At 36.0% G+C, this 20270-nt stretch overlaps 3 protein-coding genes across 5 annotated transcripts in view; 1 reads left to right on the top strand and 2 right to left on the bottom strand.

Moving 5' to 3' along the window:
• The first annotated feature begins 3963 nt into the window (after positions 1-3963).
• On the top strand, positions 3964-7177 carry LOC107761184 (serine hydroxymethyltransferase 4). Its single transcript, XM_016579371.2, has 4 exons — positions 3964-4727; positions 5567-5957; positions 6049-6150; positions 6640-7177. The coding sequence occupies exons 1-4, from the start codon at positions 4050-4052 to the stop codon at positions 6882-6884; spliced, it is 1416 nt and encodes a 471-aa protein (XP_016434857.1). The 5' UTR covers positions 3964-4049; the 3' UTR covers positions 6885-7177.
• A 1204-nt stretch (positions 7178-8381) lies between these two features.
• Positions 8382-9846, bottom strand: LOC142166448 (DNA repair protein RAD50-like). The gene is made up of 5 exons (XM_075225802.1): positions 9703-9846; positions 9284-9346; positions 8959-9092; positions 8741-8869; positions 8382-8617 (listed from the first exon to the last, which is right to left on the bottom strand). Exons 1-5 carry the CDS (start codon positions 9844-9846, stop codon positions 8578-8580), a joined length of 510 nt encoding a protein of 169 aa, XP_075081903.1. The 3' UTR covers positions 8382-8577.
• Positions 9715-20270, bottom strand: part of LOC107797609 (DNA repair protein RAD50-like) — a 27316-nt gene continuing 16760 nt past the window's right edge. The window contains exons 12-21 of one of the 3 annotated variants that reach the window (XM_075225800.1): positions 20133-20225; positions 17915-18044; positions 17605-17814; positions 15959-16167; positions 15574-15775; positions 12309-12478; positions 11911-12235; positions 11217-11342; positions 11022-11119; positions 9715-9853 (exon numbers count right to left, since the gene is read on the bottom strand). In XM_075225800.1, the coding sequence (XP_075081901.1) occupies positions 11063-11119; positions 11217-11342; positions 11911-12235; positions 12309-12478; positions 15574-15775; positions 15959-16167; positions 17605-17814; positions 17915-18044; positions 20133-20225 (1522 nt within the window). In that variant the 3' untranslated portion in view covers positions 9715-9853; positions 11022-11062. Of the gene's footprint in view, positions 9854-10898; positions 11120-11216; positions 11343-11910; positions 12236-12308; positions 12479-15573; positions 15776-15958; positions 16168-17604; positions 17815-17914; positions 18045-20132; positions 20226-20270 lie in introns of those variants that run through there. The other 2 variants (XM_075225801.1, XR_012696880.1) reach the window with 2 other exon arrangements.

The following is a 20270-nucleotide window of genomic DNA, read 5'->3' as shown; positions in this document are numbered from 1 at the left end:
CAATTTTTAAAAAATATAATAGTGATAGCTGATTTTGGGATTTGGATTTTGGAAATTTGCCAAAATACAGCTAAATCTATGGTCAAACATATATTTGCCAAGAAAAATCTCTTATTTGACAAAATCTATGATCAAACAGGTCATTAGTTTTCGTTTGGTAGAATTTGAAATTGTATTTATCTCGTGTTTTCTTTGCCGCTAGAGCAAATTTCACGTTATAGTCATTGAGTTTTACCTATTACTATAACAATTAAGTTAAAAAGTTTTCTTGTCAACACAAAATTACTTGAACTTTGTCAATTATAATAGTAAGAAATTATTTTTCATCTTGTTAAAATAATTGAAATTTGTTCACTAAAGCAGTGAAGTCACTACATTTTATCCCTAGTTTAACAAAAAATTAGTGGGGAAAATTCATTTCCTCCTAAAATCTCCCATCTAAACACTCCAAATTTGTATGAAGGCTTAATTAGCAAGTATAGAGTAGTATCGTTGAAGTTTGTCGTACGATAGTTAATGAGGCAAGTGCCTCATGCCCCTAAATTTGGGAGGCCCTATTCTTTTTTCTTTCTTTTTTTAAATAATAGGTTTACAGGTATTTTAAAAAATAATATTTTAATATTTTTTCTTATATAAAAAGGAGAATATTTTTGCTATGTAAATAACGTAATTGTTTGGCTTACTTAAAAATGGATAGTATGAATATTTAACGTGTGAATTGAAATTGATTTGATAAGGGAAATAGTATAAGTTAAAGATAGTACTTTGCTTATATAATAATATTAACATTTCCCGTAACATTTGCTTCAGCGAAAGAAGTTTTTCAAAATTAACATTACTAATCTTAGCTAAGATCAATAATGTCTCAAAAAAAATTAAATAGTTTGGCTATATTATTTGAAAACAAATTATTTTAAAATTTAATTATAAAATATTATTAACAGCTTAGCATCTCATAAATCCAGAAGAATAGAATTCAAATAGAAATATATATCATAACCTTTTTAAAAAAATTTAAACCTCACGTTAAACTTTGGCTTTAGGCTGTATATGTGCTTGAGCCGCCCCTCAGTGAATGAAAGTGTAAAAAAAAAACTATCGGTACAAATCTTGATACCAATTATACACCTTAAATTAAAAAAAAATAACAACATTGGTTTTCATAGCAGGGGCGAATGTAGGTTTCGGACAGCGGGTTTACTAAACCCAGTACTTTTCACGTATAATATATATTTATGTGTAAAAATTTACTAAAATTATAATAAATAGTAGTGTAGACAATAAATTTGCGTCGAAAAAATAAAATCAAGACAGAAAATATCGCAACAATCGTAGTATTTTATTTTGAGTGTTACAATTTTTATGGATCCTCTGATTCTTCTTTCCAATTGTAAATAAATTCAAGGGTCTTTGAGCTTGATCTTGAATCTATGTTTGTTGCCACGAACGATGATCTTGAATTCAACTGGCACGAATTTTGATTTGAACTCGCACTTCTTAAGCCTTGATTTGTTCTTCGTTCTTGAGCTTGAACTTGATCTGTTGAACTTGATTGCTTGAAGCTTGAAACTTGTGGAGGAATTCGCGGTGTTTGATCCACGAGCTCTCTCTTGCTTCTTGTTATAACTTCTGAGTTATGAAGACCCCTATTTATAGTGGTGGAAAGGAGGAGTTGTGATAAGAACAAACTCTTTCCGACCAATCAAGTTGAAGTGTGACATGGCCGCATTTGATTGACCAGAACGTGTCACTTACACACGTGGCACGATTTCATTAGCCTTTTAATGTGACTTGGCATGCCTTGTCATTTTGACACGTGGCATGATCGTACTGGCTCTTCCGTTTGACTTAGTGTGCCACGTCATTTGACACGTGGCACTGGGCCTCTAGTAAGTTGACATCTTGGGCTTATTGAAGTGGGCTCATCACTTTAGCCCAATTAAATGGGCTAGCCCAATGGATTAAGACTTATTTAGTTAATCCATACATGTTGGACTTATATAATTAATTCAATTATAATAGCCCAATAAATTTATTTGAACTAATATATCTTGAATTTAAAATATAGTCTAAATTATTTTATGAATTTAATTCCAATAAAATTTATATGCCTACATATAGATATGAATCTTTAATTTTAAAAATATAATAAATTTAATGTTTAAAATAGCAAATGTTAAACTCATAGAGGTAAAATTCGGGATCCGCTCTGCTTCATAGTGTTAGAGGACGACCAGCAAACGAGATGGAGACTAGCTTTTTGTTTTAACGTATATGATTCCAAACATTTAACTTTTCGGTACTATATGAGTTCAAATAAGTAGTACTAGTACTTATTAAAAAGAAGCATATAAGCCTAAAAATAAAAATATTGTTATAAAAACAAAATTTTAAAAAGTACGAACTATACTATTTTGGATTCTGTCGTTGTTTCGTAACAACAACAACAACAACAATAACATAATTCAGTAAAATTTTACTAGTGGGGTCTGAGGAGGATAGAGTGTACGCAGATCTTACCCATATCCCGGAATGATAGATAGGCTGTTTCCGAGAGATCCTCGACTCAACAGAAGATACAATAATATCAGAAAAGAACAAAAGAATAGATTCGTAATAACAAAAGAAACAAGAAAAATAATATCAACGCCGTACAAATAATTCATAAAACGAGTAAAAATTCATAAAAGAAATACAAATAATTATTTTGAATCTAATAAATCAAATGAAACATGATAGAATCCCAAATTCTCGTTCATTAAGTTCAACTCTTGGTAAGTATAAAATTTTAAACTGATAAAATTAAATTGGTAAGTTTATAGAAAAAGTCATAAATTGGATGACCATTAACTAAAATATAGAAATTTACTTTTCTTGATTGTCATGATATAATTTCCGATATAGATGTTAAATCTCTCCCTTGACAAAAAGAATTCAACCACCTAATTGACTACCACGTCACTTCCCTTTTTGGCCCTCCATTCACCAACCCCAACATCAACTTCACCAACATCCAAACAACAAAATAAAATATATTTTCTAATCTATCTATAATAGTTATCCTCAATAATAATACATTATCATCAGAGACGCGACCATGAATTTTATTCGCTTTAAGTTAGTGGGTTCTAAATTAATAATTTATATATATTTAAAATTTTTTTTAAGACAAATACAAGGTTCGAACCAAAGCAACGAGGTTCGCCTGAAACCGCTCTCGACACTCTAGCTCTGCCCCTGATTATTATAACGACCTATTTTTTTTGGAACCAATTTTTCCTGCTATGTTATAATATATGTTTTTTTCAACGGTACTTTACTATAGCAACAAAAAAATATCAGAAGAAATGAGATTGTTAAAAGGAATTTTGACTAGGGCTGTGCACGGATCGGATCAGATCGGATTTAGCATATTTCAGATTCGAATTTCGAATTTCGGATTCTAGAAAATGCAATCCGAATTCGATCTGAATTATATCGGATCAGATCGGATTTTAAAGTTTGGATCGGATCGGATATCGAATCGTATTATTATACCTCAAAGTTAAACTAATATGTATATTTTCTTTGTAAAAGAGGCAATACATTAAGAAAAATTCATGTTTATGCAATTATGAGAGTACTATGATGCTAATATAGTTAAATTTAGCAATTGTAAAGGTAATAACTTGGAGGTTGATGTAAATTAAAGTGTAGTATTTATACATGTCCTAATAATTTCGGATTTCGGATTGGATTGAATTAAAATACACCAATCCGAAATTTTAATAAACATAATCCAAAATCAGAAATTCAAAATTGAATAGATCGGTTCGGATTTCGGATATTCGATCCGAATGAACAGCACTAGTTTTGACTGTATTCATAAATAAAAATAAAAAAGAACAAGAAGATTTAAAAAGAAAAAAAAAAAGGAAAGGGTGGGCGAGGGCATTATTGTCAATTCACTCAATCTTACCTCTTTAAATATTCCCCTTCCACTTCCTCTTCAATTTGCCCACAGCCCTTAAATTTTCTCTCTTTCATTTCTTCCTCTCAATTTTCCTCTAATGGATCCCGTTTCAGTTTGGGGCAACGAACCTCTCTCCGCCGTAGATCCCGAAATCCATGACCTAATCGAAAAGGAAAAACGCCGCCAATCCCGCGGAATCGAACTAATCGCATCGGAAAACTTCACATCATTCGCCGTAATTGAAGCTCTCGGCAGTGCTTTAACCAACAAATACTCTGAAGGAATTCCCGGTAACCGTTACTACGGTGGAAATGAATACATTGACATAATCGAAAATCTAACGAGAAGCCGTGCTTTAACGGCTTTTCATTTAGATCCGACAAAATGGGGAGTAAATGTTCAACCCTATTCTGGTAGCCCAGCGAATTTCGCTGCGTATACAGCTGTTTTGAATCCACATGATAGGATTATGGGATTGGATTTACCATCTGGTGGACATTTAACTCATGGTTATTATACTTCTGGTGGGAAGAAAATTTCTGCTACTTCGATTTATTTTGAGAGTTTGCCTTATAAGGTGAATTCAACAAATGGATATATTGATTATGATAGGTTGGAAGAGAAGGCTTTGGATTTTAGGCCTAAATTGATTATTTGTGGTGGTAGTGCTTATCCTAGAGATTGGGATTATAAGAGATTTAGAGAAATTGCTGATAAATGTGGGGCCCTTTTGCTTTGTGATATGGCTCACATTAGTGGTCTTGTTGCTGCTCAGGTATATTTTTTTTGCTCTGTTCTTCGTTTTACATTTTTGGTGTTACTTGGATCTGCATTTGGATTTTGAAATTTTCACAGATCTGCATTGCCAAATATAGTAGCTTTCGCCCAGACTCTATATATGTGTTAAAAATTAATTATTTATGTACGAATATTAAATTCAGAACCCAGTTTTACTAGCACTTAAGGTCCTTATCCTAGAATTTAGAACGCATAAAGTTCAAATCTTAGATCCGCCTATTTTCTTGTGTAAAGTGCCTTAAAATATTATAGATCTGGGTGCCATGCTTTGTGATCTATGTGTTCATTTTGATTGAACACATTGTTTTACTCGATGTATGTGTTAAGTTTCTTACTGAATATGTACAAAATTTGAATTTAGAACCCAATTTTACTAGCACTTGAGTTCGTTATCCTAGAATTAAAAATGCATAAAGTTCAAATCCTAGATCCGTGTACTTGCTTGCGTAAAGTGCCTAAAAATATTATAGATCTGGCTGACGTGCATTGTGATCTGTGTTCATTTTGATTAATTATTCATTAAAATAATTTCATGTGAAGTTTATAAAGATTTTTTTCTCAAACAAGTGGATCTAGAGTGAGGAAAAGATTTAAGATGTGGGAACTAGAATTGGATCAACTAGTGTCTCAATTTCTCTTTACATGATGAGCATTATGAGGCTTAATGCGGACCAATGAGTTCAACTTTTCTTGAGATATCAGTTCTGATACCACACTTGGATTTGATGTGGATTGTTAGCATCCGTTTTAATTGATGCAATCCGAGATCTAGGTCTTGTTGTGCTTCAAGCTGAATCTTGTTATTTGTGGACACAGGAAGCTGCGGATCCGTTTGAATATTGTGACTTGGTCACTACCACCACTCACAAGAGCTTGAGGGGTCCAAGGGCCGGTATGATTTTCTACCGCAAGGGCCCTAAGCCACCAAAGAAAGGCCAGCCTGAGGATGCGGTCTATGACTTTGAAGACAAGATTAACTTTGCTGTTTTCCCCTCGCTCCAGGGTGGTCCTCACAACCACCAAATTGGTGCTCTTGCTGTTGCCCTGAAACAGGCCGCAACTCCTGGTTTTAAGGCTTATGCTAAGCAAGTGAAGGCCAATGCAGTTGCTCTTGGTAACTACCTCATGAACAAAGGATACAAGCTTGTAACTGGTGGGACTGAGAACCACCTTGTCCTTTGGGATCTTAGGCCTCTTGGTTTGACTGGTAAGAGTTCTTTTTATTCTAAATCATCTCGGAGAAGTCTTCTAACCATTTAAACAGTGATTATGCAAATGAACCATTTTGTTTTTTGCAGGTAACAAGGTTGAGAAGCTTTGTGACCTTGCCAACATTACTGTTAACAAGAATGCTGTTTTCGGTGACAGCAGTGCTTTGGCCCCAGGAGGTGTTCGTATTGGTAAGTTTTATGTTGAACTTCTAGTAAATCTGATTAGTTAAAAAGTGACTTGAAGCATATTGTATGTTTCCTTTTCAATATCTTGAGCTTGATATCAAGGTCAGTGAGAAATGTTTTCCTTCTGAGTATATGATCGGGTTCCATGTTCCATAAAATGTTGGATTATAATGTAGACCTACTTCTTAGTGTGTCAATAAGGTGATTAGAATAGGAAAAAAGAAAAGCTCAAATGACATGGAATAAGACACTAATATGAAAGCCACCTTAAATTTACTTTGGCACTTATGTTTTTCTACTTGTACCGTCTTTAGTGCCTATCCAAAAGCAGAAGCCAAGCCTTCGAATTTCAGAGAGAATCCGTAGTCTTGCCTTAGTTGAAACTTGAAATCCCCCAGAACTCTTCTTCTTTCACATAATATAAAAAAAGAAAAGAAGAAGAATCTATTTCAATGCATAATCTATTTAACTAATTGAAGTTCCCATTTGCAGGTACTCCTGCAATGACATCAAGGGGATTGGTTGAGAAGGACTTCGAGCAGATTGCCGAGTTCCTCCACAGGGCCGTTACCATCACCTTGAACATCCAGAAGGAGTACGGAAAGCTTTTGAAGGATTTCAACAAGGGTCTTGTTAATAACAAGGAAATTGAAGAACTCAAGGCTGACGTCGAGAAATTCTCATCCTCTTTTGACATGCCCGGCTTCAAGTTGTCCGAGATGAAGTACAAGGACTAAATTCACAGTGTGCATCACAACTGTTATCGCGTTTCTTGGTTTGTTTCTTTACTTTTGATGGAAGAAAAAAATTTCTCTACGAGTTAAACTCAATTCAGAAGAAAAACAAATAATGGTTTTCCTCTTTATTCTGCACTTGGTGCTGTAGGTTATTGGATTTTTGTCTTGCAAGGCAGTTCGTAACTGGCCTCTTCTTAAACTTTACCAAGATTGTAATGTCCAAAATGAGTACCACGAATGTATGTTGTTTTCATTTCTTGTATCTTTAGTAATGCAAGCAATGCTCTGTCTCTTATATATGACTAATCACTTCTACGCATACCCATAAAAAGTGAACGATATTCTCTTAGACGTTGACAGTTGATCATTTTGCGGAGTTCATAATTTATTAAAAATGTAGATACGAGCAAACTTCAAAAGCATCAGACCGTATGTAATGGCTTGTGAAAAGGTGTAGTTAATTCACTACAAATAGACTGAACATCGTAGTAGAGATACATCTCTCAAAGATCGACTTGAAGGTAGCCATACTTATCTTACGATATAAGTGGACTACCCGTGATATCGAAAAACCGAACTTAAAAGGCCTTTCTTCAACTCCCGCTGAGGAAAGTGCCAATATCTAATTGATTTGAGCCATGTATCTTAGGAAAGATTTTAAGAAATTTATTTCATCTTTTTCAAATAAAGGGAAAAAACACCTAAAATTAGTTTCGTCAGGAAAACATGGTGCCTGGTTTAGTTTACAATACATTAGATCAATGGAGAACCTAAACACTACATTTTTATAGTGGAAGCTACTAATGACATACAAAGATATTGGTGCTAAAAAGTATTCCTCTGAAATTTAAGGCGGTTGAGCAATCACGACTAAAAAATTCGGAGTCTGCCACTGCACTAAATAGTGTAACCGCTATCAGGTGAAACCTATTCAAACTCATCATACTGGTCTACTGGATGTCACATGTACAACACTAAACAACGACAACATACCCAGTATAATCCCACATAGTGCGGTCTGGAAAAGGTAGTGTGTACGTAAATCTTACTCCTACCTTGTGGATATGAAGAGGCCGTTTCCAATAGACCCTCGACTCAGCATATTAGTCTATTGGATGTCACATGTACAGCACTAAAGAGGAAACAATCTGGACGCACAATAAATTATAGATGCATCAAACATGGAACGATCCGAGTCTTGTAAACTGACAAGTAGCGTCAGATATGCACTAAAGTCAGATATATATTTAAAGTGACCTATTAGAGGATTAAACTTTAGATTGGCAGGCCAATGGAATTACATGGTAATGAACATATCTATCTCTTTAATTAATAAACTTTCTTCACAAATACTGCACTTCTCTTTTTTAGCCTTGGATAAACAAGAGTCGACTCACCCCTTCTGATACATTAGGTACCAGCTTGTTTCAGTTTCTTGCTTACGATCCACAGAAAGTCAGAAACCAGAATGTGAGGAAATTCAATGAAAAGTGGCTCAGCATAAATCATTTTACATTAGATAATTTACAGAGTACATAATACAAGAAAGAGCAGATTAAATATATATCCATGGAAAAATGAGATTGTTCTATTCAGTTTCCGTATACTGGACTAGTAGTTTATCAGTATGTACTAAGTCAAGCATGAAGTGTCTAACGAATAATCACTGCCAGAGGCTGAAACCCTTGTGATTTCAATCAAATATTTCCTGAGCTTCAATTATGCTGTGCTGGCTGAAAAAAATTGGGTGGGTGGGGTGGGGGTGGGGGTGGGGGTGGGGGGAGGTGTTAAAAGATGCAGGATACTGACAAAAAGTGTCATAGATCAAGAAGGGAATGGTAACCACTGAGACTTACTGGTCATCTTTTGTGATGCGATAATACTTTTCTGCATGCTGGCGCTGGCCAATATATTGAGCAAAGCGCTCGTCATGTGTAATGACAATTAATTGGAAGTTTTCTTGACCTTTCCTGTCCTCCATAATTCTGGTGATATCGAAGAAACAAAGAGGCAACTCTAAAGAATCTATATTGAAAAAGAGCTCACAATTAATAAATGAACACCAACCACATACCTTAAGAGAGCTGCTGCAAGACTCTCACTGTTGGGGCCATCTAGGTTTGTGGTTGGTTCATCCAGTGCTAGAATTCCGCAGTTGAGACAAAACGTTTCAGCCAATGCCAATCTTATAATAAGTGATGCAAGGACCTGAAGAATAACAAAGCTTTCAGTAAACAGCTGAAAAAGAGTCCACTAAAAGTTTCTTTTCTTTTTTATGGGGGAGGGAGGTGGTAGGAGGCAAAGCAAAGGGAAAGGACATCGTCAAACCAAAGCTTTTATTGGCATATAAATTAATTGAACACGTTAAAGAAAAAATGAAAAATGAGATGATTGATCACCTTTTGGCCAGCACTACACCTCCCTCGCATCTCTAGCTCAGTATCACCGGTTTGCATCAAAACCTGTGAATCACAAGCATTTTTAAAAAAAGGAAAAGTGAAAGAAGTCAAACAAACATTCAGGGGCTTTAAGCGTGAAGCTCACAATTCACCAAAAAAATAAAATACCTAATATATGGGGATTTAGTACTTATACATCAAGATTAATTTCAATGTACACTTTGCACTTGCCGCCACAAGGTGGATTTTAATTGGATTTATTCTTTACAGCTTTTACCATGTTTGAGTATACATAGGAAAATATCTTTCACATTAGAACTACTTCTATTCATCCCACCTTCTCAAATACCATCACATATTAAATTCTTTCAGCTGATAAAGAAAACACGACATAGCAGGCTTTAAAGATAGTTTAGTACCCTATAGCTGTAGGATCGAGTACCAGAACCTTCGGAATCTGAATGAATGCTTATGTAATCTATGTCCTGGCCCCTGTAAGTCTGCTGCCACAGTTCCCTGATAATCTTATTTATCTCTTCCATTTTCATTGTATGGAAGCGCATCAGTGCTCTGAAACAAGAGAAACCAAATAGAACATTGAAAGTATTTAATTCCACATTTGATCAAGTACAGGAGACGCCTGAAAAGAGTACAACATACAAAAATGGTCATCGTCTGGATAAGACACAATTTTTTCAAAAAGAAAAGGGAAGGGAGCTCGAAAAAATTGGATACTTAAATTTTGTACAACGTTGGTCTAGGAAACTAACGTTACATGACCTAGGGAGCTGCATGTAAAGAGTAGGACCTGTAAAGAGATTTGAGAATGAATTGCTTTGTTATTGCCTCAAGTATGTTGGGGTTTAAAGCAATAAAATACAATTGCGTTTTAAGTCTAAGTATAGAGTTTGTTCTATCCTCAAAATTCTAGCATTTTTTTAATTCCAAATGATCCACCACACCACGGAAGGTATGGTGTTCCTTATGCAGTAAGAATGTTTAACAATGGCTTTCCTCTGCCAAGCAAATATAAACTCAAAAGCAGAACTTGGCATGCACTAGTAGATACCCAAAATATCGAAGATAAGGCTTCATATCTGATGGCTGACTTCAAAATGAATAAAAAGATGATTGATATAACTTGGGTATATATTTCAAACCTACCTTTTTGAATGAAGTCCTTTCTTTAAACGAAGAAAAGACACAAGGGTAGCGCCCTCAAGGTTTTGGTCTGTGGTAAAAGTGCAGCTCATGATTTGTGTATTAGGTGCATGTCATGAGATCGAACCATGATACACACAAATGCCCAGTATTTAAGTAGAAAGAGTAGGGCAGGTCCATTATCCATTGTGTTTAGAACCGTGCGCTAGCTGAACCTCGGAGATTTCTTGGTTATCCAAAAGAAGAAAAGAAAGGACGGGTGGATAGCAATGTAGCAAAACATTCTCTTCTTCTGCTCCTCAGTACTAAGAAAAAGCGGTAAATGATTCAACAAAGCGTAAACAAGTCTACACTAATGCCATCTCCCTTAAATTTTTAACTCACTAACACTAAAAATGGTAATAACAGAAATTTTTTTAAGAAAAAATTATTGAAAAAATATGTGCTCCATTCGTGAAAACAAAACATATTTGAACTACTCCAATTACTATAGTCTTGAATATTCTTCAACAAGTTAGAAGAAAAATGTTTGAGTGCTAGAACCACGTGCTGTTTGCGAGAATGCACGTAAACTTACATCAAGTACAGAAAGAATCTAATAGCTAAAGTACAAAGAGCTCATTTGTCAAGGGCATTGTAATATCTGTCCAGATCCTTGTTTGCCATCTCCGTAGTCTGTCCAAAAGTACATTAATGACACGATTAGATACTCTAATGCCATAAATAACTAAGCAATTAGCTTCATAGTTGCACCAATGGACTAAGATATTACCTTCAGCTGGATTAGCTGATCAAAATAGCGTTTGTCAATATCCTTGTACTGTGGCTGCTTAAGATCAACTTTGTTCTTGGAAATGCTGCTTTGATAAACAGATAGGGTACCATGACACTTGTTTAACTGCAATAAGATAAACCATGTAAATTCAAAGGTCAATAGATTGCCACATACAGAGGTTTGATTTGAATCTAAACACGTACAGTGCTTTACTGAAAGGAAGGAATATCAAAACAATGAAAGTGTGAGTGAACAGTCAAGAGGAATGACAACCACCAAGGAATCAAGGAAAAGTATCCAAGAGAAATGTCGAATAAAAACTACAGCACTCACTATGTAGCTGATGCAAGTTATTTGATGATAATGCGTGATAAACTACTTTGAACTTGTTTCTAATCCACGTTGCCGAAGCTCAACTGTGCCTAGAAAGAATCCACTTTCAGACACACTACTGCTGCAGCTAGAAGATTTAAATTAACTAGACCAGATTATAGACCTTTAAAGTTGAATTCTCCATCATGATTAAGCTTGTATATTTTCCAACCTTTTCTGAAAGTCATATGGAAGCAAGAAGAGAAAAATTCCTGAGCGTAACACATCCATCTAAAGTCAAAAGGTAGCAAATGATGTCTGTCGGTTATTTATACTAAAACTGATTTCCGAATTCATTCACGAAGAGATCAATTCATACCTCAGAAAGTAGCTTCTCTCTTTCATGTGAAAGCCTTTTAAGCTCAGCCTCAATAGTGGAGAGGCCACCCATCTTCAGCACTTTATCTTCCAGTAATTCAATCTCACAGGTGAGCTTATCAACATCGGCCTTAGTTTTCCTATAGTTCAAGTTATCCTCAATGTTGCGTCTCAAATTGTCCTGGTTCTGCATTAAAGCCTTACTTTTTGCCACTTCAGCTGAAATCTCTTGCTTTCTGGACTCACAATTTTGAAGCTGAGATTCTGACAGGCTTCGCTTGTCCTGCAGTTCATTCAATTTTTGTTCTTTCTTTAACTCATAATACCTGCAGCACAAAACTAATTTCAATATCACCGATTAAAGAGTAATCTTCATTTCATCTAATGTATTGGACATACTCTCTAATTTTGGAGGTAATCTTCTTAAGTTCATCTACATCCTGTTGATAATGTCTTCTAATTTCTGCCTGCTCTTCCAACTCCTTGCTAAGTTTTGTTTTCAGATTTTGGTAGTCCCTAAAGTGCTTGTCCTTTTCCTTCGACAAGGGACCAACAGCCTCTGCAAGATGCTGAAGTTCACAATTATAAACAAATGCAATGTGGACTAGGAATCCATACTGTTTCTAGTTTTAAAAAGTAGTAGGTTCATGTAACAACATCAAAGATAGGCCTGAAATGGGTTGGATCAATTAACAAGAAACCAACAAAAATACAATTATGAATAAAGTCTGTCTGAAATCAACTTATGTGAAACGAAATTTCTAAGAGCACAGATCTTTTTTCAACCATAAAGTGCTTTTCGACCTGGCACATGCACAAAGGACTTCATAATTCCCAAAGAATAAAGTTGCAAACTACTCCGAGTTGCAAAATGGCAAGCACCAAAGGATGTGGAAATGGACCAAGTTTGTCCAAGGATCCTCCAAGGATTTTATCAAGCACACAGGACCAAAACTATCATGACAGACTAGAAAATTCATAGTATATTTCTGACATCTCCTTAATGCTTTCCTTTTCGAAGGACAGAAGCCAGAATAATCAAGCACACATTCTCCATGCAGAATTGTAGTTGTCCTGTAACATCCATTAACCACAAATGCATCACACCAAACAAATATATTAGCAAAACATTGTGGATATCAGAGCCTCTGCTGCAGTTTTGAGGTGAGTTTCCTTCCTCAGCAGCACTATAGGGTTCCAGTTGTTTGAAGTAGTCGAGTTTTTTCTCCCTCGCGGTGGCTTTATGCATCAAAAAAAATTATACACTAGTAGTGTGGAAAAACTAACACCACTACAAGCTTCCTCAGGCGACGGCGCAAAAAACCCCAGTAAGCAGCTCCGGGAAGGACCTCTCCACGCGCCGTCAACAACTCTGACTCCGACGACGCGTAGATCTCACGCGCCGGCGAGTAGCCAGCTTTCCGGCGACTTTTTCATGATTTTTTTTGCTCCTTTCAGATCGCCAGCAGTCCCACATTAGTTGTGGGATGGGTAATTGGTCTTCTTATATGGTCTTGGATAATCCTCACCTTATGAGCTAACTTTTAGGGTTGAGTTAGGTCCAATATCCATTTTCTTAACTTACATAGAGGAAATTGATGCCCAAATGGAAAAATTATGACAACAATGGCTGGGCATTATAGTTAATGCCCAGCCATGTCTTATTGTGTATATTTCATACATTTTGTGGTTTACATTTCAAAAGATTTTAACATTCTTATTTGGCCTTCTTATTTTAAGAAAAGTTAATTTCTTAGTTCTTGCTTTTCTCACTTTAAAGATAATGCATTTCCTTTTGTAAAATAAAAATGTTAATTTCTTAGTTTTTGCTTTTTTCACTTTAAAGAGAATTGCATTTCCTCTTGTAAAATAATGAGAATCGAACGAAATAAGAATCTTTTAGCACGATTTAGATGTTAGGGTTTTCTTTTTTAATACATCTAGTTATATATATGGAGAACTAGCATGCTGAAGAAGGTAACATTTTTTTACTTGGTATGTTGGTGTTGCATGTCAAAAAAGCATAGGCACGATATGGATCATCGCTTTTTTAGATGGTAACATATTTCATTAGGATTAAAAAAAAAAGGTAGGTCTCAGCACAAAGATAGTGCTAAGAGAAACAAGCCCTAGTTATAAGACATCCAAAAAGGTAAAAAAACAAGCAAAAGACAAGTCTTGTGTCAGTTACAAGGACTCAATGAATCAACTAAGGACTCTACATCTTGAACTAAGCTTCTTTACACCAGAAATGAAAGAAAAATATACTATTCATTTTGATCTTATGTTCAGTTTTCGCTGAATTTTCAAAGCATCTGGAGTTTCTTTCCAACCAAACTGTAGCGGATATGGATCATCTTTTATATTGCAAGTTTTCTAGAGAATGTGGGCCTTGCTATTTACAACATTCAAACATCAAGTTGGTGCACCCTAGAAAAGTAGCGGAAATGATGGCAGGGTGGAGCTCGAGATCGTCTGAAAAGAGGGGGGGGGGGGGGGGGGAAGACGGCACCTTTTTGCATATTTTCGGTCCTGTGAAAGGAACGAACTTTTGACGGAGTAGAAAGTCCAAAATCGAGGGTCAAGAGTTCTCTTTAATTTCTTTATACTCTTGGTGTAAAATGGAATTTTTTGCAGAAAGCTGGTTAGACTTTTGGGAGGCTTGATGTCTATGATTTTACACTCTTATAAAAAGGCAAACCTCCTAGATAAATAGATGTTGGAAATCCGGGGAGGAATAGCACTCAATCACACATTTTCTCTTGAAGACAAGTGGAGAAAAATATACTTCTATTACTTCTCTCAAGTCTCAACTTGACTCAAATAAATTGACTATACAACATTATCAGCAAACAGAAAAAAATAAGTTGGCCATACAACATACCAGGTACTCCTCTAACATGTACCTAGTCTAGTACATGTTTCATAATCAGTTCTACAACTCTGCTTTTTCCTAGTACATGTACAAGCCAATAAACTAATTCATGAACTACATAAGTAAAATCCATGTATCGCAGAAAATCTAAAACATTGTTTCTTCTTCCAGCATAAGGTTCAATCTCCAACATGGAGACTATGATAGGCAATGCTGGTTGAGCCATTCTCATTTGTTGTAAATATCGACACACTTAGTATGGCATCAACAAAATGATACTTGACTTATCAAAAGAAAAAAAAAGGTTTCTCACTTTAGAACAGATCTGGATTTTTACTTGGTATTGAAAGGATGCTAGGTTACCAAAGTGGGCAAGACAAGTGGCAGATAAGGGGAGAGAAGGCTCCAAGCATCAGGCTTCTCTCTGAATTTAGGTAATGGTTATGGATGTATGTGACGTGAGCCCTTCTCTCAGTTACTTTTTTAACCAAAAGCATATCAGTTTTAAGGTGTCATGAGTGCTAGCAAGGTTTGATACACAAGGAACAAATGTGGAGCACGTTGTAGAGGTGAGGGATCACAGGTGCTATTTTCACATAACTCTCAGTACACTGCTCTTTTAAGAGATTCCATGAAAACAAATACATGTTAGGGAGCAAAACAACTCAGCCTTTAAAAGAACGAATTAAAGAAGAAGACTACAACCACTAAACATTTGAATCTATGCTATTGGCTAGCTAAATGCAACTATGATAACCATGAACCTAATCAAAACTGTGAAAGGATTACCTTCTCTTCAAGCTCAACTTTATTTTTCTGCTCCACCAAGTCATCCAATTCCTCTTCTGCCCTTTTAACATTGTTCAATTTGTTTGCTGCTTGCGCCTTCTCTTCCCTTACAGTAAACCATCTCAATTGGAAACTTGAAAACTCATTTTCCATGTACCTCCGATCATCTTTCAGCTTCTCCACTTCCGAAGACAAATTTTCCCTGGTTGTCAGTTATAGGACAGTGATAAAAGTTACAGTCTAAGGCATAATTTTGTATTATTACAATTTAGGTGCTGACTCCCCTAGCTATTAAAAATACAAATACAAGAGTTTATCAAATTTGGTCTAACATACAGAAAAGAAGAAGAAAGAAGCACTTTAGCAGACAGGAAGAATAATATACCTTTTGCTCTGCAGTTCATCCAATTCTGATTGAATTTCCTCCATAGATCTTACGCCTTGCCCACGGATATCAAGACCATAATCCAAATCATCAACTTGCTTCTGCAGAGCTTGAATTTCTTGGAAAAGCCTGTCAGATGTTTCTACAGGTTGTATTAGCGCATCAACTGCATCCTTCTCAGCCTTTATCTGAGCCAAGACACCTAAAACCTGCTAGCAAAAAGGATTATTATGTACAATCAAAAAGAGTTAATGGATTATCTGTATGACAATTATTTCCCCTTCTCTTGCAAGCTCTGAGGAACATGTGCCCTCACTAATAGCATTATTTGATTGATTTCATTACTTACAACCTACATATTCATGCTAGGTTGCATGCTCAGCTAAAGCTGAACCACAAAGAGAGAGTAGTGGTGACTATGTTATCGCTCATCAAAATTGGATCTCCAAAAGAAGCTACCTTGGAATTTTATAAAGCAGTGATCACCACTTAGGGAAGCCAATGGCCGAGTTTATCAACTCCTAAAATACTTCGTTGTTTTACCAAATCTTTTTGAAATGATTCTAGATCCAACAAAATCAGAACTCGATAAAATTAGACCAACTCTGCCAAATCCCAAGCAGCATAATAAGAATAGTGCAATAAAAAACAACTTAAATAGATATGAGAAATCATGTGGATGAGAAATGTGTAATATAGTGAAGAAAGCATGTAAAACATCATAAGAGAAACCAGCAAAATTAATAAGATGCCAAAAGTTAGTCTTGTATTGTGAGCATGAATTCCGAGACAAGATATACAGCTGATATATGTTAGCATATTTGTCTTTGCAAACAAGAACATAGAGTACATGAAGGCCACTTGTTAGTGTTAACATTACTAAAGGATGACGGACATCCTCCAACATATATTCTCCATGCATAGATGTATGTAATAAGGAATTGGTCACTGGATATATTTCCTTAGGAACAGGTATCTTATCCATTTTGCTGAGTCCATAGAAAACAAAAGGAGGAAGATCAAATTATGTTGAAAAAGGTGGCGGGAAAAGCCAAAATGGTGCAGGTAGACAAACAAGCTAAGTTGCTCGGACTCGGGTACAGGTGTCTAATATGGGTGCGAATCTAGAGGCGAGATCCTTCATGATCTAAATTTTTAAATTCGGGGGTATGGATACGGGTGCGAGGATTCGGCTAAAAATGATTCAAATATCTCAAAATAGAGTTATAGAAATATGCCAAAATTATGATATATTATGTGGAAAACCTACATGTGCTTGTAGAGTGCAGAAAGTTTCTCTTTTATTCTCAATTTCACCCTAGCTTTTGTATTAATTTTAGAAATCATTGTATCTGTCTCAAATTTCTCCGTCGATTTTGGTCAAAGTGCCCAAAATCGATTGACCAGATTCGGTACCTATCCCATACCCACAACCACGTTGTATCAACACGGGTGCGGCACCAAAACTGAAGAGTCCGAGCAACTTAGCAAACAAGTCATTACTTAAACAGAAAAGGTGGGGATGAAAGCCAAAATGGTGCAGGTGGCCAAACAGGTCGTTACTTCAGCATTCACAGTAACAGTTCCAATATATGACTGGTAAAGTCCCAATACTAGAAAATAAAATATAAAGGATCTGAAATTACATCATCCAGAGACTGATTTTTTTGATCTAATTCCTCGTTTAGCTCACTAAGGTTCTTCTCTGCTAGAGGTATTGATTCCTTTCCCACTTTGAGATACTCTTCATAAACCAAACGAAGCTTGTCTAACTGTTGGAAACGAGAATCAGCATTTGAAGAATCCATAGCTAATACTTTAATATGCTCAGCAGAGCTAGCAGCTTTCACTCGTTGCTGCAATTCATAAACAAAACATGAGTCAGGACAGTAGTAGTCAGAAGATGACTCTCCAAAAGAAACGGAAAGAATGACAAAATAGAAGTAAAAGAATGACCTTCTTAACAAATTCATCCTCCTCTTCAGCAGAGAATGGACGCTCACAGCAAGGGCAAATATGATGAGCACGAGCAACTCTTTCAAATGGATCAAACATTTGCCGCATACCATCGGCAATGTTGTACTTGCTGCATATCATCACATGAAATTTGAAAAAACAAAATCTAAGAATCATTCCAAGTTTCCCAAAGTGGAAGAATCACAAAAACAGAAAAATAGAACTGTAATGATTCTTCCACTTTGGGAAACTTGGAATGATTGAAGAATATCAAAGAGAAACATACAAATGCACAAACAATGAAGGAAAAACCAGAGATTGAAGAATAGAACTGTAAGATCCACTGATCACTGTAATGTGAAAAGACTTCTACCTACCTCCAACCAAGAGAGAGAAGTGGTGTTAGGGGATGGGGTTTACTATATCCAAAGAGAAAAAAAGGATTCACATGCATTGTAAACCAAGCAGGGCCATTTTATTAGTAGGATAAAGAATTGGGACCAAGCAGGGCCATCTTATTAGTAGGATAAGCCATATCTGCTTTATTTTCTTGAGCTACAGAGTTCTTGACCGAAATTTAAGCATTTTGAAGAGTAGCTGAGCAAATAAACTACTATAACTTAAGACATAAGCAACCAAAAAAGGATGTCAGACAAACTAAGTAACTAAAAGCTACGACGTCGAAAAATAAATAAAGTGGTACTAAAAACAGAATACAGTATCGGTATTAGACATCGAGGTATACCCATGATTGTAATTGTGCCGGTGCAAACCACCTTCCATCCAGAAGACAATTAAAATTGGTGTTTAATCTGATCTCTGTGTCATTATAAAGTGGTTTCATATAAGAACAATTTTGATCTCCTCATGAAGAGACCCCTAACAATCTCCGTCTTTTCTTTAATGAGTAATCATTCTATTCACAGATATAATTGCACCCCAAGAAGGTGATACAATGTTTATAAAAACTTTATAGTTTAAGCTCTAAGGAGTTCATAAGAGTTCAAGGATCTTTAACAAGTCAGATGTTGTTTGCACCAAAAGAAGAGTATACAGACTTTTTCTCTCAAGCTTATTAGATATTTACTTCTCTTTCAAAACATCTTGAACTCTAGCCGTAATGTCTATCCGATGCAAAGAGGAATAGAATTCTAATATTTCCTAATCTTTTTATGCACTGACTGTCCTCCCACATCCTGAAGCACTCTCCCAAACAGTTAGGCATATTCCACTGGAGTCCAGAGAGATTGGAGAACGTGCTCCATAGATCAGTAGCCAGCTTTCACTGAGGGAGCAGGTGACTGATTGTCTATTCTTTCTTTTCACACATAAAGCATCTCTTACGCTGTTGTATCACCTTCATAACCTGGAGTAACACTGCTCCTAAGGATGCTATTGGCACCTCATTTGCCTCACAAAGAGTTAGCTCAATATCTGGCTAAGGTCATGTGAGATATGCAGGTTTGAGGAATCCTTACGTTTCCAAAAAGTTAAACCATTCCAGCTCAAAGCCTTCTTGATCATCATGCTGAAGCTTTTCATCACGAACAGGAGAAGCAGAGGAGATATCAGAACTTTCCCTCCCCCTCTCCCCCCTCCCACCCCCCACCCCCAAGTCCCTCTGGTGAAACCGTTTTGGTCCTCAGACACCAAGCTGTCTATGCCAATTGGCTACACAACACTTGCCTTCCATGTGACCTCTAAGCATCTCATGCTCCTCCTAGGATGACTTGAACATGAGCAGTATACTTGTCCACTCTGATCCTTGTCCTAGTTGTTTCAGCTGTTTGAATACCAGACACATATGCATCCTAAGACAACACCTCTTCAGTAATATATAGGGTACAATTAAGGTTCTAGGATTTTAAGTTTTTCCAAAGGAAATATAGAAACTGGGAAAAGAACAGATTATAAAGCCTATGCCACTAAAGTAAGGTATACATATGTCCATATCGATCGACAATAAAGTACTGAGATTTTAGCTTTCAACGGGGATCTAATTAGTGCATATTTTACACAACAAAGAAGAAACATCAAATAATGCACTTTTTGCCCCTCAACTGTGGAGTACATTTTCGTGTCTGTGTTTTGCTTCGCATCTGCCAATAACAGCAGTCACGCCTTTGTTTAAAAGCTAAGAATGGTGGTGATCGAACTTCAAGAAAAAAAATCAAAGATTAAATATATTATGAGGACGCAAGAGATAGGGAAAAAGAACCTTTGTGCCTGAGTAATTTCTTTCTTCAAGTCCTTGTCAGATGGAAGCCTTCCTTTCAATACTCCTTTTACTTTATCCTTGTTATCATCCATTCTGTTAGTTTTATTGAAAAAAGCATCACTTGTGAACAAAAGAGTA

This window comes from Nicotiana tabacum, chromosome 11 (genome assembly GCF_000715075.1).
Source record: "Nicotiana tabacum cultivar K326 chromosome 11, ASM71507v2, whole genome shotgun sequence".
Classification (NCBI taxonomy): Eukaryota; Viridiplantae; Streptophyta; class Magnoliopsida; order Solanales; family Solanaceae; genus Nicotiana; species Nicotiana tabacum.
Note: the sequence above shows the minus strand (reverse complement) of the source record. Positions and strands in the feature narration are given on the sequence as shown.

Coding starts and splice junctions, on each gene's coding strand:
- LOC107761184 (XM_016579371.2), top strand. CDS start 4,050: ATGGATCCCGTTTCAGTTTGGGGCAACGAACCTCTCTCCGCCGTAGAT. Junction 4,728..5,566: donor GTGGTCTTGTTGCTGCTCAG/GTATATTTTTTT, acceptor TTGTGGACACAG/GAAGCTGCGGATCCGTTTGA. Junction 5,958..6,048: donor TAGGCCTCTTGGTTTGACTG/GTAAGAGTTCTT, acceptor TGTTTTTTGCAG/GTAACAAGGTTGAGAAGCTT.
- LOC142166448 (XM_075225802.1), bottom strand. CDS start 9,846: ATGCGCTTCCATACAATGAAAATGGAAGAGATAAATAAGATTATCAGG. Junction 9,093..9,283: donor GGTGTAGTGCTGGCCAAAAG/GTGATCAATCAT, acceptor GTTATTCTTCAG/GTCCTTGCATCACTTATTAT. Junction 8,618..8,740: donor CGCATCACAAAAGATGACCA/GTAAGTCTCAGT, acceptor AATTTTTTTCAG/CCAGCACAGCATAATTGAAG.